General features: G+C 37.5%; 1 protein-coding gene across 3 annotated transcripts in view; it reads left to right on the top strand.

Moving 5' to 3' along the window:
* The window catches only part of LOC135325121 (A disintegrin and metalloproteinase with thrombospondin motifs 19), a 149,396-nt gene extending 131,011 nt beyond the window's left edge, over positions 1 to 18,385 (top strand). For all 3 annotated transcript variants that reach the window (XM_064502702.1, XM_064502701.1, XM_064502703.1), the window contains 2 exons: positions 13,808 to 13,985; positions 17,070 to 18,385. In XM_064502702.1, the coding sequence (XP_064358772.1) occupies positions 13,808 to 13,985; positions 17,070 to 17,221 (330 nt within the window). In that variant the 3' untranslated portion in view covers positions 17,222 to 18,385. The remainder of the gene's footprint in view (positions 1 to 13,807; positions 13,986 to 17,069) is intronic.
* Positions 18,386 to 18,945: the final 560 nt, after the last annotated feature.

Raw genomic sequence — 18,945 nt, 5'->3', positions numbered from 1 at the left:
TGAGACTGGGGAGTGTTTTGTTCATTTCCAGCTGATCCTGTAATATTAACATGATTTGTGTCAGGTAAAGCTTTCTTCTCGATCAGCTCAAATGTACTGTTGTGTTAGTTTCCTAGAAAAACAGAACAAGACCATTCTAAATAATAGGTGAAAGCACTGATAGACTGAGAAGGATTCTGAAAGTAGACATGACCCATTTTGTACATGCATAAATTCCTGCATGAGTGGGACACTGATATTTTTTTCGCACAGAAACCTGGTAGAACCTCTTTGCTGGTGTTCTGTTATTACTGATATGAGCCTCCTCAGGGTAAGTAAAGTTTTCAGGAGTGGCAAACTGGAATCAGAAGGTAATTTGGGCAGAGGCTGTCTTGCCTCTGGAAATGCAATATCTGTAAGCAGGGTTATATTAGAAATATTTTAAGTTGTGTTGCATCAGTCGTTCGCCTCAGGATCAGAGCCCTGCTAGGCCCTATAGAAGAACGAAGCAAGAACAAGTAGGAACAAAAGGCGCGTACAATCCCCGCTGAAAGACGCTTACAATCTTATCTGACAAATGACATAGTAGGGGGAGAACTATATGATCAAATACATAATCTTTTATACATAAGTGCTGTGTAATTTAAAAAAAGAAACCATCTGATTGCTACTTTTTTTCCCCTTATACATGCTCTGAGAGGGTCCCAGGCGGAAGGTGCAGCCTGTCTGTATACATTTGATTTGAACATTCCCCTAAAGAAGTTAACGAGTGGGCTGGCAAGTGGGCACCCAAAGCAACCTTCTTCTGGAGTAAAAGGGATGATATAATGGAAAAAGAAGGGGAGCATATATGAAAAAGAGTCTATGGTAGTTAGCACAGGATGCCTGGAAAAGGGAAGCCAGTGACAGAGGCAAATACAGCCCCCAGGGGAAAGAAGAGATTCACTTACATAGTCACTAGTAAATTTGTACCTGAGAAAGAGTAACATGGATGAGTTCAGCAGTTGTATTGGATTGCTTTGGACTCTCCTAGTTTTAAAGAGAGGTTGTCAGGGAAACATGCTGAAATGCACACTAGGGACACAAATCGGTAGTAGTGAAAAGGTTAATTTGTAAGTCGTCTGCATAAGCATTGGCAGTTAGAAGGAGTCTAGGAAAGTCCACAAAAGAAGGAGGTCTGGAATATAACTGAGGAGACTAGGCAATTCTTACTGTCTGCTGGTAAAAATAAAATGAGAGAAATACTGCTAAAATAGAAAATTGAGAACTTCATAAATAAATAGATATTTCCTTCCATGTATACCCAGCAATATTTCAGAAATAAATATTGTTGCTATTAGCATTAGTACACAAACATAGATTTTGAACCTTTGAGCAGCTTTACAGATGTCCTAGACTGTCCTTCCAGCCACATCCTCTGTTCTAACCATAGCCTGCAACTTGAGCAAAGCAGCCTGGCTCCCATTTGCCTTAGCAATGTTTGTCACTCCTCAAAATTGACAGGAATGATTGAACTCTGGACTCTGGCTTATTTACTGATCTAAGACATCATCAAAACAAATTTCTATTTCTAGTGAAGCAGAAATTGCTCTGTGTGTTGGCATGAATTTTAAGAAATTAATCACTATGCAATTTAGTCCAATTTGTCTTAGGCTGGATAGACTGTAGTGATCCATGTTTTACACAGATGTTAAGTGATCTCTATTTTGCAGATTTTTTGTTGTTGACATCTGTCCTCCTACTTCTGTAATTACTTTCTGTAACAACAGCTTGTCTCATTGTTTTGTTTTTTTGTTTTTTGGGGGTTTTTTTGAACTGCCAGATTTGGAGAATACACTAGATATTTTAATGGTGTACTGGATTCAGATATCTAAACTATCTATTGATCCTAGTGATTTGACACCTTTCTTTACATAAAAATGACTACGTTCAAAGAAATTATTCTTCCTACATCCTCACACTGAAAAGTGGGAGTGTGTATGTTTGGCAGTCTGAAAACTGCTGATGTTGCACACGAACATTAACAGCCCATTTCAACCATGGTGAATATGGAGTTCATAGTCTTGAGTCCAGAAACTGCATATAGTCAGATTTCCAAAATGGTTTTTTATAACAAAGACATTTTAAAAAATCTTCTGACTATTGAAGATGAAGTGAAAATTGGAATGTCTAGGCAGTAAGGATATTTTTCAAGCATTCTTTAAAAATGAAAATTAATTCCTCTCCAAAATAAAGCTGAGATGTTTGCATAAGAAATAGATTGGTCATACAAGTTACTGTCAATTTAGTAAGTTCTTGGAACAGCTTTTTTGGACCTACTGGTAGAAAGGCTTGTCCTAATTCACTGAGAGTAATACAAAGGTATTGCTTCAGGGAGAAAGTTTGGTTAAACTTTTAAGCACCATGACATTTACTTAACGTCTTCACAGAGGGAAAATTGTATGTATGAACCTGTATTGCAACATTAAGCTTTGATACTGGATCTTATTTTCAAAAAGGAGTTTGAGATTACCCTCAAGGGAAAAAAATTAGCAAATTAGAATCAGTGTGGAATCTGTTTAAAAAATACCGCAGCTATAATTATCAGAGCTAGAAGTACTAACTGATAGCATGCCTTCAAGCAACTGTTAGTCTTTCTGCTACAAAGAAGATAGCAGGAGCCTACTTGCTTGTTGTGAGTTCTACTCGTTGCTGTTTGTCAACATATAGACGTAATGATATCATGGAGCAGACACAACCAGGCAGATGGGACAAGTTTGCTCCTGATGGGAGATGTGTTTTGCAACTACAAAGGCAGAGGTCAGGCAGAAAGAGTGATAGCAGCTTTCAGTCACCTCCTTTGCCGCTGCCCGTTGTCTTCCAAATTATTCTAGTGCAGTCTTGACCAGGCCACTAAATACCAGTTCCCAGACTTTTCTGCTTGTGAGCCTTATAGTGTAAGGCCAGGCATTACGCTGCAGAGATCTTATAAATCCATGTGTGTGTATGTACATATATTTAAGTGAATAAAAGCAGAGTTGGGAATTCCTGAACAGAAGCAATGTCCTGTACCCAGGAGTTACCATATGCTCTCCCAGAAATGCCAGCCAAGTTTTATTAAGGACCCCTGGGATCCTTGCACAGTGAGTCTTCTGGAAGGCTGATTCATAATTCACAAGTAGATAAATGATGTCTTAGCACTGAAATCTTTACCCTAACACTTTAAGAAACATCCATTACAAAGCAGATCCTTATAGCCTGTCTAGGGCTGTAGCCCCAAGTAGTAGTCTAGCGAATGAGGAAGGGTAATAACATTGAACACCCCTGCTGAATCCTTGTGCTAACACTGATCTTAGCTCATTCAGATCCAGACTAAAAAGATTATTCTCAACAAGTGATTATAAGGTAGGGACTACATGGACCATCAAAATTTTGCAGTATCCCAAGGAGCTATGCTGAATTTATGTTCAGGGAAAAAAAAAATCAAATAATGTGACAAGGAAATAACTAAGAAAGAAGCTAATGGAATTAGAAGTAACATTGAGGTGGGGTACAGGGGAGAGGGGGCAAAGACAAACAAGAAAAGCCACTTCTGGTTTGTTTTCTCAGACTTTCACTCAACTGAAATAAATGTGTTGCATACATGTATATATAGTCTATTCATCAGGATCTCCAGCCTCTTTACAATACGTGATGATGTACCTGGGGCTACATTCCCAGTATAAGGTAGTGTAGGTGTTGTCTCAGCTAAACAAACTGGAAAACACTGCAGTTTATCTGCCGTTATGTGGCTAGTCCCACAGTTGGGAACAGACCTCCAGTTCCCTGACACTTTGAACACCAAACCGTTCTTACAGCAACTTTTTTTTTTTCCAGTGTAGGCTTTGGCTGTGCGCATATATTACTGCATTTTTCTGTCTTAATGCTCTTTCTCACTTTTGCTTGGTGATACACATTAGACAAATAATTTCATCAGTCTATTCATGATGATGTCTAGAGTTTTCTTCTCCGATGGTTGACACCTTCTTCCAAACCTGCTAATGTGTACTGAAAGATTGAATTTCTCAGTCCAGTGCTGAGACTTAGTCCAATATGTGTTCTTTTGCCTGATGTGTCTCCATCTCCAACATCATCCATCTCCAAGACCATCCAAATGTTTTCCTCAGTCTCTCTGACTGTATGATTTGCCAATGCTTAAGTATTTGAGCTGGTTCACTTGGGTTCTGTTAGAATTTATGCAAACCTTCTGCTTTTGTAGAATCTAGATTTTTTTTGTGTGTGTGTGTTGGATAACATTTTTCTTCCATGCATTTTTTTATCCTATCTTTCATGCAGTTAAGGTAAATAACACTGCTTCAGTTATTCATTCTTGAAATAAATTTGATTCTCTATGAAGTCCTTACCATTTTGTCACAGAAGTGTTTATAATTATTTCTTGTTTGCTGTTGATTTTGTGAATCTCATTTTTCACTATTTTCTAATGTCTCGTAACAGGACATTTTAAAAATATTTTTAAAAACATGATAGCTAATTTTTGAAAATGCATTTTGAAATAGTTTTAAATTTACATGCTATTTCTGACTAAAAAACAGAATCAGAATACCTTCTTAATATTATTCACCTACCAGTTTTAATGAATTACAGGGAATATTATTGATCTTTAAGTTTTGGAAGAAAGATTTGTTTTGCTTTATCCATGCTGTTTCAGTGCAGAAGGCTATTGTTCATAGGTTTATGTTTAATCTCTAGAGTTCCCTCATCTAGTCTTGCCACACGGACTTCCAATAGTGTTGACAGAGAACAGAGTTCACCCAAAAGTAATGGTCTATCTTTGTTAAATTTATCACAGTGTCACAACAGCTCGCATAGGTTAGCATCGTCTCCCTCTTGCCTCTCTGATAGCTCCCTCAGGACAGTCCTACTTTTGGGTGACCTCATCACACACAATGAAAGTGTTACATTTCAACATAACATAACAGTTAGAATCATTTTTTGGGAATCCATTTTCTTCCAGTGGTTGTATTTGTACATTTTGAAGAGAAAATTGACCGGTGGAAGTTTTGCTGATAATCTGTGAAACATTTTTCTACTTCATTTTCTGTTTCTATTTTAATGTTTTCTTTCAAAAGTAATGACCTTTATGTGAGTCGTAGTATTTCAGCCAAAAAAGTTCTTAAAGTTCAGTTTCCTCATAAACTGTCAGGTTTTTTTTTAATGTCTTTCAAATCCATTTGGCTTAGGTACCTGCTATCGCTTCAGATCTTTGTGATTTAATATACAATAGATATAGTGAATGGAAATAAAATTATTGTTTGGGATGAGCTCTTTCATTTACTTATAACTGTACTGGAAAAAATTGAGAGCACTGCATGTCATAATGCTATTTAAAGGCAAATACCTAACTTTATGTTGCACAGAACAGTTTTTTGGACATAAATTTATTTCTGAAAAGTAAATACATAAAACAATAGAAGCTTTGGGAAGAGAGAGGTTTCTTGGAGCTTTTTCTTTCCTATGACATTTTGTTTATGTTCTTTGTGGATTCTTTGACTTGTCTTTTCATTAGAAATGCCATAATCCTTTAATTACATTTTTGTGCTGATGAGCTAGGCTTTTCCCTGAAAGGTACAGAGCAGCAGGCAGGCACTGTAATATATGCTAACATTAAATTATGTATTCAAAGGCTAATATTTGAAATTACTTTGAGAGTTCATTTTCATCAGACCACAGCCACATACTCCAATAAATTTTAGAGAAAAGAGGAATGTAATTATGAGGACTTCAAATCTAGCTTCTTTCAGATTGTCATATTCTTGATTGCACATCCAATAGCTATCATCTATGGAAAGTCATCTTTTGACACACAGAAGACCACACAGTAGTGTCTCAGATACGAAAGTGTGAGATATAATGTCTGCTTTATCACTGAGCATTAATGGCAGTAATATATGCAATATGTTGCATATATGTGTGGTGTCTTTTTTTTTTTTAAAAAAAATCAACTGCTGGCAATATAGAGTCTAATTCACTGAGTGTGAATCCTCTTACACAGATACAAGTTGCACCTGAATAACTGATTTTATCACATGGCTTGAACAAATAATTGTTTCCTTCCAGTTTATTTGCTGACACACTTTAAAAACAACAGAAGGCCTTAGGCAAACACTTAATATTGCTTGAATTGTAAAATATCTGTAGAGTCACTGAGATTAAGCCCCAGTTCTGTAAAAGTGCTGTTGAGTGGAGTTGTTTCCTTGGCTGGAGGTAAAGATGCTAAAGAAATAGTCTTCCTGAGGTTTTCTTCCACTTTCCTCCTTTCAAAATATCACAACCAACACAGATCTATTTTAATACAAAAAAAAAAAAAAAAAAGTTGAATATTTGGTTTCTGCTGTGTGTATATATACACACATTCTTTAAAGACTCTGAAGGACAAAGACAAGTTAGAAAACTGGGAAAATAAAAATTAAGGCTTCACATCACTGAGAAGCATGTAAATAATCTTATGTTTGCCCTATAGATGCCTGATAGGCCTATACACAGTAATGGTCTTCAGTCGACTTAGTGTATCACAGGGCCAAGATGCATTTAAGCTTAAACAGGAACATACGTTTAGCTAGGTGTCTTTAACCGAAAGAAAAGAGATAAAAATGTGATGGTGAAAGTGTTGGCTTGTGTTATGGACCAATTGCCTAACTCACTTTTTCACAGAAAATTCAGGCTTGTCCTGAAATTTAAGTGTTCTTTGAGGCTATATTTGTTTATAGTCAGTAAGTATGAATGTCTCTCCTTTTTACAGTAGAATGCTACAGCACTGTAGAATATTGATGTATTGTGTCAAAATTCACCAGCTTATCTTTTTGTAAAATCCAAGGGCATTCAAGTGTCAAATACTATCAAACAGTTTGTCTGAGGTCTCAGACAAGAATAAAGAATTGATTTTTCAGGAGGAGAAATGTACTAAAAACGGTCTGATTTAAACTTGTATGTGCTTTTGTGTTAAATGTAGATTTATAGAAAGCCTAAATACAAAATTGAGAATATATGGAAAGTAAAGTCCATCTTGTACTTTGTATAAAATGTATAGAGTAACCTTACTTCCTATAGTTACTGCAGTATTCCAACTATTCTATGTGTTTTGACGTAGATAATTTATTGTAGGAGGAAAATGCTGATACCTTCCTTGATTCAGGGGGCAAGTGAGGGACTATAGTACAGTTTGTTGTTTTTGTGAATCAAAATTGTCATACATAGAATTCTTTCAGCTTTATTCTCAAGTGTTAACCTTCACTTTGAACTTTCGAGGAACTTCTTAACTTAGTATCTGGGGGCATGGAGGGATGATAGGTCCATAATCAGACTTCTGTTTGTGGGGAAAAGGAAAACCTACATGGTAGTGGCTTGGAACAAACTCTCAAGCTTGGATTGCCAGGGGAGAAATTTTCATATGCTAGCCTAGCAAAAATGATTTTTTTTGGTCATCTCTCTAATAATCATATTACACCAAATGCCTTATGGTTTTTTGGCATTCAAATTATACTCATAAATTTTCAGTGGCTTCTTGTCATTACCAAAGACAGTTTTCCTTACCTTCCACCAAATGATGTAATTGATCTCTGTGAGAAGCTAAAAATGATTAAAAAAAAAAAAAAAAATAGTCCAATCAGAATCAGGGTTCCCTTCATTACAGCCCCATCCCTAGTCCAACTTATCAAAGGTGAGCCAGGGCTTGTGTCTGTCTTCCTTTCAAATGTTATCTCTTTTGAACAGTTATCTAGTGTTAATGAATACTCGAGAATGAAGAGCTGAAAATAAAAAAGGGGGAAAAAAAGAAAAGAAGGAAGAAAGGAAATAAGAATACTAAAAAAAGACAAATGAAGCTGCTGAACTTAGAGACCAACAGCAGAATTTTTTCAGCTAAACTTAGCACAAGTTCTGAAATTTAAATTTGGCATCTGCATACCGAGGTGTTGGGTGTGTCAGAAATGAGAGAGACAGAACAACCTTCCTGGAAATGATGCATGGGAGAACTCAGGCTCCATCTTATGTTTGGATCCCTTAGTCTCTTTTTTTGTGTTAGCTGTACTATTCACCAATGCCTTTATAAAAAAATAAATAGTGCATAAATAAGCTGCAGATGATTTGCTTTGTTTAGCAACCTTTAAGAATATTTTTAAACTCAGTTTAAAGCCTTTGTTGAAAGCAATTACACCATTTTACCTACTACCTGCCTTCAAAAGCAAACTTTATAAAATACAAGGTTAAGCAAAAAGATTGTGAGCATGTACACTAATATTTTGCTAATGCTTGAATGCTTGCTCTGTTGTTTCACGCTTGCTTTATTAGAAAGTTGAAACTGCTTAAATGCTGGAACTGACAAACGTATACATAAATGATTAGGAATGCTCTGCTAATAATTTCCAGTAGAAGTCATCATTGAGTTTCCTTATGAGAACATCACTCTCCACTTTGAATGCTACTTAGACTTGTAAAAACTTTTTATTGAACAACCCATTTATTCTTGAAAATAAATTGTCCAAGTCAATTCTGTTAACATTGTCACAGATTGAGTTTTTCATTGTGGATTGTATCGGTCTCTGCAATGATTGCCTCTTGGCTTGGCAGAAAGATAGGTTTTGACCGTTACTGTCTGCCAGTGACAATTTTTCCCTTAATTTAGGAATTCCTACTTCTTACAAAGGCCAGCTGGAAACAACTAAGGCATTACAGCACCTTCCTCAGCTGTTGGCCATGGGAATATGTATTCTCTCCAGAATATATATCTTTGGCAGGGAAGAGAAAGAAGGAATCCTGGGTAACTGGTGTGCATGCCAAGTGTGAGGATTGTTATATTTAACGCCTAGCTATCTGTCCCTGAAACTATGTCTAAAAGAAGTTCAAAAGTAGGACAAAATTCAAATAGGGCGGATAGTTTTTGTTTGAAAGAAAGAGAAACTTCAAAAAAAATAGCTGTTAACTATATTTATCCAGGAATCTTTTGTAATCTTTAACAGGAATGTTTTACATGTCTTGCTGCTTGAACGGTTTTACAGTACCTTTAGGACTGTGTCCAAAATGCACAGATTAACAGCCACATAAAAAAAACTCTGGCTGCATATTAGAACATTTAGTCTAAACCTACAAACACAGTTGTCCTGCGGGAATTTTTGCTAATCAGTTACATGGCCTTAAAATGTAGGTCATCTGAACAGTCAGAAATGAAAAGTAGTGGACCACCACAACAATAAGGAATAGCATATAAAAGTGTAAAATTTGGGAGAAGGGGAAGAAGATCTATAGAAAAACACTCTCCATTTGCTAGTAATGAAAACAAGGAGTCGAAATTAATCTGAGATGTGCTTAGTCTCTGCAGGTTGCTGCACATTGGTTTGGAGTGGGTGTTTGCTGTAAATTTTATATATTTTGTATTTATAAAATCATGTAAAACAATCAATTTTGGCAGACTGGATTGCTTTCTGACTAAATTCACTGATGAATATGTAAAGGTGAAGTATTTTTATTTGCTGTAGGTTGAAAATCTTCTGCAGTTTTAAATATGGAAACTGCAGAAGTATACAGAAGCTATGCAGTTTTAACTGCATGCCAAAACTGCTGCCTAAAATGTGACACCTGCAGATATAGCGAGTGTTATTTGCCTCTGGTTGAATATTTTCAAGGAGAGCAAATCCAAAAGTGGGTCAAGCTTAAGAGAGAGTTTGGGAAAACTTTGCCTCAGCTAGAGTGCAGATGTGCCTATGCAGTCAGGTGAGTGCCAAAATGAGGGTCAGGGCTATCGCTCTGAGTTGCAGCTAGCTGGTTTGCAGGAACTGCAGAGTCTTCTAGTGATATTGGACTAAGTTCATACCCTTGCACAGGCAAAAAGGGAAATACTATGAGTGCCTTATATTCTCCAATATTCAGTGGCTGCGCACAGTTATGCCAGCAGTTGGCTGGTGCGTTTGTGGCACGGGGTCAGGTATGAGACCCCTTAGTGGAGACAACCTGAACTGTTGTGTAGCTGTTTGTGTAGCTAGCAAATACAACTGCTAGCCAGTTGGCAATGGCTGTGAGGTGCCATACCTGAGATATATGTTCCCAAATTTCATGCAAATAAAATAGAATATCTGAACTTTTTCATTTTATTTTGAAGTGCTGTTAAAATGACTGTCTAGAAATAGTTCTTCTGCCCTATGTGTATCTGCTCCAACTGTAGATTTTGCTAATAAATATTCTATTTCATATGACTAGAATGTGGCAGAGATGACATAGACACAGTAAAGTGACCTGAATTTTTTTCTGGCGCATAGATAGTCAGTAGAAATGTTAAATTAATTCTGAATTTAGATTCCATGCTGCTGCTGATGTTGTTTGAACAAGGAAGAACAGCTTCATTGCCAGATCTCTGGTTGAGTTTAAAACACTAGCAATTTTGAAAAGTCTCTTTTTACTTTTAAACCAATCAACCTGGCTTTGAAAGTTTAGAGTGCAAATCAGCTTGGTAGCCCTGCCTCTTGATGGTTTTACCCAATCACCTTTCAAGCCTTAATAAAAGTTCCCAGAGTTATAAATTAATGCGAAGTTAAATATTAGTACATTTTTTTTTGGGGGGGGGGGGGGCGAGGAGGAGACAGGTGACTCATTTTATTTCTTGTTTTGCCACATATTTCCCGTGTCACCTGAGACATGTCATCTCATTATCCTTTAGACTCAGTTTCCTCCTCTGAAGTTGGGGTGATATTAAGGGGTCATGCAAGACTAAAATTATGTTTGCAGATTTATATATCTTTGAATAGAAAACTACGGTAATGCTTCATAGAGCTCTTTGAGATACCCAACAAAGGGCACCATTATGCAAAATACAGTGGCTCGATCACTAAGGGGATGTTAATTTTCTGACTGAGTTGTTAATGCCAAAATCTTGCTAAATTCTGTATAGAAATTCAAGGCCTAAACAGCAATTACCTCAGAGAGAAATCTGTCTACTTGTTGCATATTGTCTCAATTGCAGTCATTTGAAGCATTCCAGCCAGAACTCATTTGATATAAATAAGATGTGGCTGCTGGCACAGTGTTTTCCAGAAAGGCACCTACATATGTAACTTGTTCTCCATTAACAATTAGCAGCTAATCCATTGGAGCCCAGTTTGACAGCAGAAATCCAGTGGTTTCAAATCGCATTCTCACTTCCTTCCACTGCTCCCAACTGCTAGGTTTCATTTGCTTATTTTAGGATAGCCAAAGGTTAGGCGCAGAGAAATTATTTTCAAGGGATTGTATGCATCAGATCCACCTTACCTGTCCTCCTTCTCTGTAATTGATAAAAGAGGACACATGCATGTTACAAGTTCACACAAAGTCCAGCTTTGTTTATTTAATAAACAGGAAAAAGTTTTACCAAAGAGAAAAAAAATATATACTGCATGCAAAATTATTCTAAACTAGTATCACTGTGATAATCTTTAGAGTCAATATACTGTCATCTTCCAATTGTTCTCTGCTTTATGGTTTCTTAATTTTGCTATTCTATTGTCTCTCTCACTAGTCCATCAAAATATACTAATGAAATTTGCCTGAAACTATGGAGAGAAAAATCCAAGAAGTGACTGGAATTTTGGCAAGATTAAAATCAACAATGTTCTGGCTGTTGGTGATTAAATTTGGGGGTGTATATATGCAGTAATATATGCTTATCATCTATAATGTTGGTCATTATAGGAAATGAGACTATTTTTAGATGCACAGGAGAAAGGCATAGAATTCAGGAAAAGGGATTCTGTTGAGAGTCTTTTTCTCATGCAGTTTAAATGCAGAGTACAAAATTCAAAGTTCATGAGAGACTTCTGCTTTGAAAAGATTTCAGTGCTAGCTGGATTTACTCCTATAATCGGCATATTGGGTCATATGTGAAGTTGTGGTTGCTATTGAAAAGAAAATTGTGTATTCTTCATTGAATGTCTGTGTATGCCTTGGACCATGCAGGCTGTGTCTGATTAAATTTGCAAATAATTATAACAGCTTTGTTGACTTTGTGGGGTTACTCCTGATTTATATCAGTGAGAACAGAAGTCCACTTCTGGTCCGCATCAAGTCCACTATAGGATGCCAATGTTTAATTTCATGTGGCTATAAGCTGGAGTGTGCTTTGAACCCTGTTCAGTCACTTCTGAGAACACCCTTCAAGTGTATATCCTAGTCTCTCGTAACTCTTTCGGAGTGAAACATGTCTCACCACTCTTGGGTTACATGTTTGGGTGGGAGCTCTCTGTTTCCCATTCGGCACACGTAAATTTTTCCTCCAAATAACAGTGTTTAAAATGTCATCCAGAAGCACGTAGATGACATGTAAAGGGTAAAAACTCTACACTCAAATGTTACTGTTTCTTTGGAGGCTTGGTATATTCTACTTCTCCAACTATCTGCATCTTCATGTAGGGTGGTAGGGGAGCTTCTGTCGTTATAGCACCCTCTCCTTGGCTCTCGCTTCCTGGCTCTCGCTTCCTCGCTCGCTCTCGCTTCCTCGCTCGCTTCCTTTCGCTCGCTCTCTCTCTCTCTCTCTTTCTTCAATGCTTTTCCAGGTATTTCTTGAAACTTCCCAATTCCCATTTTTGCTTTGGCTCGTATGTTTAAAATTTTACATGGCCCTTCCAAAAATGTGTGTTTTTACTGGCAGTTATAACATCAGACTAGCCACTTGGTATACAGAGGAGAGGACTATGCAAGGCAGTGAGGAATCAGGCATACTGTTGACATATATATATTACCACTTGACTTGGGAATTGATTTTCAGGGCATACTGATATGGAATCCAGAACATCTGGTGGAAATGTTTTGAGAATATTTATGAAATTAAAATTTGCTAGACTAAAAGTGCTGTCAGGATTATGCATATGGCAGTGGCATGGATTTGCAGCCAATGCTCATATCATGAAATACAAGAAATTAAAGTAATATTTCAGGATGTTCTCTGTTGTAAATTTTTTCCAAAACTAAATGGAATTTGTAGTTACATGAGTCAAAATCACTAGCATGTAGGAACAAATTACAATATATAATTTTTTGCAATGAAATTGTAGTTAAAGCAATGGTGCTGGACAAATAATACTTTGTGCTGTGAAATTTTGTTCATAAAATGTCAGTGAAGAGGAAAGGGTATATTTCCTTGGTCCAGAATAGGTTTCGTATGTATTTGTGAGGCACTGCCCAAGTTTCCTTCCCAGGATATTATCTTACAGTGATAGAAGCAGAAAGTTACCATTGTTAGTGTTTTACAGTTTTCTTTTCTCACCTCATTCCCTGCGGCAACAAGATGGGAAGGTTGATTGAAGGCCGGGCAGCATCTCGCACATCGTGTGTGCTTCATCTGTGGGAGATGCATGAAAACTTGAAGATGTGAAGGAAAAGCAGGAGGAGGCATCACTGCTTAATGCAAAGAGCAGTGGCAGGAGGAGTAATGGCTCGTTACAATAAGCTGCTCTCCTCAGTGTCTCTGAGTCTTTCTTTTTTGCCCATCACTCTCACTGACATTGACTCATAAGAGTAAATTAAGAACTAGAAAGAGGAGAACAGCCCTTGCTCTGTTTGGGCACATCATTGCACTTCAGTCTCATCACTGGCTTTGCAGAACAGGCCTTGACAGCAACAGGAAGCTGAAATCAGTGCTTCAGTGATACTGCCAAATGTTTTGTGCTTTTTAATTGATTTTCTTTTAGGCAACTGGGCGGAAAGCAGAAATCTTGGGTTACTGATAACTGAAGTAACTGCCATTGACGTCAGCCGGATTGGCATTGTACCTTCATGTTTACAGGGAAAAATTCCTTTCCAATGACTGTCTGTGCTCTGTGCTTTCCAGTGCTCTGTTACCTGTGGCAAAGGAATGCAGTCCCGAGTCATCCAGTGCATGCACAAGATCACAGGAAGGCACGGCAACGAATGTTTTTCCTCTGAAAAGCCTGCAGCCTACAGACCCTGTCATCTTCAGCCCTGCAATGAGAAAATCAATGTTAACACAATAACATCACCCAGGTTAGGTAAGCAATTAAAATACCACATTTCTGCTGTGCATTACTTTTTTAGTCTTCTTTCTCTGCCTGGAGTAATGATGGTCCCAGTCTGAGAACATGGAAGTGGGACTCAGGAGATGCAAATTGTTTCCAAATACTTATCTCTCTGTCTCAGTTTCCCAGTGTCTCTATCAGAGACAGTGCCTCAGAAGGTTAAAGCATTTTGTTTTCCAAGGAAGGACCATATTATGGGACTATATTATATTATGGATTCAAAACATCTTAGATGAAAATATGTTTGTTTTAGGCCTAAGAATTTATTTCATATATATTTGTCCACTCCATTTTATCAAACATTTCTAAAGTAGTAAAATTCCTGGTTTTCTCTTTAAAAGTTCATAAATATTCTCATAGTCTTCATGAGATCAAGGAGACCCTTATTAGAGGAATAAATATAAATAGTTCTTTTCACTTGTCTTTAACTCAGATTTCTATACTCTATGTCTGATGCATTAGGGCATGCAAAAGAAAATTGCGATTGTGAAGTGATTTGCTGTATTAAATTCAGTGAGTTCCTCTGGATCTCTGTTGCTCTTAAAGGAATTATGTTACTGCGTAAGCACAGAGCTGTTAATTCTGTTAATTGTCATTTCCTACTGGAGAGTTGATGATGGTCTTATCATTAGCTCCCTGAAAGGTTACTCTGCTCCTTGAGCATGATTGGGGCATATTCAAAGGCTTGCTGTAGGACAGCATACCCTTTCCAGATGATTTTCCAGAGCCGTTAAGATAAACCCTCCTGTCAAATAGATTACTCCTGCGTGGAAAGCAAGTCTAATGTTTCAGGCTGTGTGTAATCCTTCCTTTGAGCCAGTGAAGTGTATTTCTCTTTGAAGTTTTTAACCCTTAGACATTTCTGTGCTGTAGTCATTGTTTCAGTTTGCTGGATGAGATGGCAGCTGTTGCTTATGGCCCTCTTCATCTGCTATTTCACTGTTATAAAGTTGCCCTTTGCATTTTACCTTGCTTTGTTCAACTGATCTCTCAGAAGCGAGAGGCCATTGCTGCATCACTGGCACTCTGCATCCAGGGAGGTAGACGCAGCTTTGTGTTGCAGAGCAAAACAAACCAGAGTTTTATAGGAATAAATGTAACTTCAGACTGATTAAAATTTGACTTAATTTGAAGTGCCACAAAAAGGGTTTGGGCTATTTTGTCCAAGTAGAAGGGATTATGTAGCACTGATGTTAGTAATCTGCTATGCTTCTCTTCAGTATAAGGATTGTTTTGGCCTCCAGGTCTATTCCTCTTATGCAGTACAGATCCCCTGGATTTGGGGGTACCACTAGTGGAAGTTGATGTGGATTGTGTCATCTATTTCTACTTCTTTTTTTTTACAAAAAAACTCATTTTCTCTTTCCTTTTTTTAAAGAAATGAGAGTAACTCAAATAATCCCTGAGACTGATTTTGTCAATTCTGTGTTTATAGTGATTTTTGGAGACTCTTTCTCGTGTCCTGTTTTTCCTTGTTTTCCCATATTCTGTGTATGTCCTGCAGATTGAATAAGTGAATGTGCTAAGATCCAAATTTGGCACCCGGGTCCTTCTGTGATAAGCACTGTAAAAGGACTTGTTAAGTGAAACAGGTGGATGGGTGAACAGCTGGCTTCAAAAGAAAAGAGGCAATACAAATGAAAATAAGCCTGTTTTGTGCAACAGGAAGAATAGCCAGATTTCTAAATCTGAATGTTCATGATTGCTGGAGAGAACGTGGGCAGAGTGAACGAAGTGGTGGCTTTTTGGTCTTGTATGGTATTCTTCTCATTTTTAGAAGGTTTCTGAGAAAGAAGTTGGCAGGTAGGGATTCCTGGAGTTAGAAAGTGGTAATAGAGTATTAATAGAACAACCTGAATAGCTGGGTGAGGATAAGCTATTGAAAGACATGGTGGTAAGGCCTGACTTTGACATGGAGGAGGAACGATCCATTGGAGTGACTAAAAAGAGGGTAATGCAGTCAGGCAATTGGACTCAGAAGATAATTTAAAAATCAACATTCGGATGTACTTTAAAAGAAGAGAAAAAGTAGGAAATACACAGTATCTGTGCATCTGAGATGCAAAAATGAGATAATTGGGCTACTGGACAAGTGTATTGACCTGTTGCTGAAATCTGCTCTGTACAGATAGTGATTCTGTACTGTAAGTTTCATTTTTCTGGATAGAGTAGATTTGCTTTACTAAGTGTAGCACAGGACTTTCTAACTGTCTTCAAACCTTGGTGCTTATAAGGATGCCTCATAGTGTGGCACCTGTAGTGTTCAAGCTAGCGAGACAATATATTTGGGTCCCTTTGATCTAAGGGGCCGGACAAAATTAAAGGTCTAGTAGATTGTTTCACTTACAGAGAAAAATTAGGGATGTCACTGTGTAGTTTTATTCAATTTCCATTCATTTGCAAGACGGCACAAAGTCTTGATATCTTGTGCACCAAGTTGAATTGGAAAACAGACAGCAGTCTCCTTGCTTTAGTTCCATACCTTTTCCTACCTGCCCCTGATTTTACAAAAATATTTTTTAAAATCCCTTTATAGGCATAACTGAGAACCACTTTCTAGCATCATTCAAGCTGAGGCCTCCTCTTTTTCCAGTGGTGGCCTCTGTCTCGGTCCGAGTGCTGCTTCGTTGGAGCTGCCGCCCCAGTGCTACTGTACTGGAGCTGGCTCTTGTGCCCCCACCCCAGTCCAAGCCGCTGCCCTGCGATACTTGGAGTCTGGAGCTGTTTTGTGCTCATCCTTGTGCAGCACAGAAACACGGGTTTACTCCTCTCCTGAGTTTCAATGCAACTTGCTCTAATCTATAACAGTAAACTGTTTTCAAAAATTCTATTATTTCAAAAATTCTACTGTTTAAAATATTGACAACATTATATTCAGGATTTTTCCATTCTAATGAGGATTCTTTTTTCTTTTGTTGAAATCTGAACTATGTTATTCTCCTTTTCCATCCATGGATACACTTCTGGTGTCCTTTCCACCTTTGCTACCTGATCCTTCACTAATAAGTGTAACGCTTAGTTAAGTGTATTTGATCTTTTTTTGTTGTTGTTTCACAGCTGCTTTAACCTTCAAGTGCCTGGGAGACCAGTGGCCTGTGTACTGCAGGGTGATACGAGAGAAGAACCTCTGTCAAGACATGAGGTGGTATCAGCGTTGCTGTGAGACATGCAGGGACTTTTATGCGCAAAAAATGCAACAAAAGAGTTGACCTTGGTCAGGCTGGCTGGCTGGCTCTCAGCTCTTTGCAATCTTATTATTTATAAACACATAAACACATAAACACATAAACACACACACACACACACACACATACAGACACACACACACACACACACACACACACACACACACACACACATGCTTCTTCAGACCAAATATTATCAGATTACATATAATTTAATCAAATTAATTTATTTTTGCCTGCCAGACATCCTTTATTGTTTTGGTTAGACATCCTACTTGTTTTATCCTCTGAGGTTTTCATAATTAATTTTTATATGAACAATTTTGGATACATTTATCAGAATTAAAAAAATAATAATAATTAGTATTTTAAATGTTTATTTTCAGTAGGGGTCGTCTCTCTGTTGCCAAAAAAAGCCATCATGTTATCTTGAATTTATTTTAATTTAGCTGAATAGTTTTGCTGTATATGGAAATAAAGCCCTTTTTAATTTTATTATATTTTTGGCATTCAGAGTCAGAATGATCTTGCGTATTTTGCAACAGATGTTGAGGTGAGTAAGCTAACATTATTGAACAGGTTATTACAGAATGTATTGTGAAATCAGTTCATTTGATTTAGAAACATACTGTAGGAGAGAATCTACTGTAACTTGTAACCTATTATAAACAGGAAAATCAAAATAGCTAAGTAGGGATTTTGATCATTCTCATGGACACATACTTGAACACAAGTATTGAATCAATGAAACACTGTAGAGATTTACACTGAATCACTGTTGCACTGTTCGAGGTAGTGTAGAGAAATGCAGTCCTAGAACTTGTACCATCCTATGAAACCACGTATGTACTGTTTTAACATGTCACTTGATTTTAAACGTTTTGAAAGAAAAGACCCATGCCCCTCTATACCTTTGTGTGTCCTTTTGCAGTTTTACAAACGAGGAGTCCTTCCTCCTGCCACTTGTATGAGTTAATCTGTTAAACATTTTCAGTTCTCTGTTGATGACTTAGAAAATAGCTTTGTAATACTACTTTAGTTTTATCTTTGTTTTATGAAAAAGTCTTTATAAAAATAAAATGTTTTACAGTTTTGTGAAACGTTATGAAACAGCTAAAATTTTCCTTATGAGAAAATACTGTACATGATTCACATGATTTTTACATTTTCAATAAAAAGTAAAGCTTCTTTTGTTACTTGCATTTTTCCTATTTGGGCCTCCATGTCTGATAGCAGAATCCTCTGAGACCTGCATAGGAGCAGGGAACTGCTACAGTACTGCCTGCAGCAAATGCCTGCGGTCTCCCGACTTTCTCTGGCTGCAGGCAGACATAACCCTTTATGAAGCTTGGTATATGAAAAGTAAGATATAATAAAGCAATATTCAGTGGAGCAGAAGCTAGTATCTCCAGTGAGTTCTGTAACCGCTGAACTTGGCTGTTAGGAGAGGAGTAGGACTTCTGCCTCCGTTTTGTAACGCAAGCCATTAGGCATGCTCTGAAAATACGTAGGAGAGCAAACCCTGAGGGCAAGACAGCTGGAGAAATGAGTCTGAAAGGCATCATAGGATGTCGTAATCACTGTAACAACTTAATGTGAACTTGCCTCCCTTCAAGGCTGTGCAGAAAGGGGAGCTCTGGATCCACGCTGAATTACTGCAGTGTCCCAGTAGACTGCCCTAAGCATCTGACATCTTTGTAGTAACTACTGTGTGTTAAGTTACGATGCTTGTTGATAGGCATGAGTAA

The sequence above is a fragment of the Dromaius novaehollandiae genome, chromosome Z (genome assembly GCF_036370855.1).
Source record: "Dromaius novaehollandiae isolate bDroNov1 chromosome Z, bDroNov1.hap1, whole genome shotgun sequence".
Lineage (NCBI taxonomy): Eukaryota > Metazoa > Chordata > Aves > Casuariiformes > Dromaiidae > Dromaius > Dromaius novaehollandiae.
Note: the sequence above shows the minus strand (reverse complement) of the source record. Positions and strands in the feature narration are given on the sequence as shown.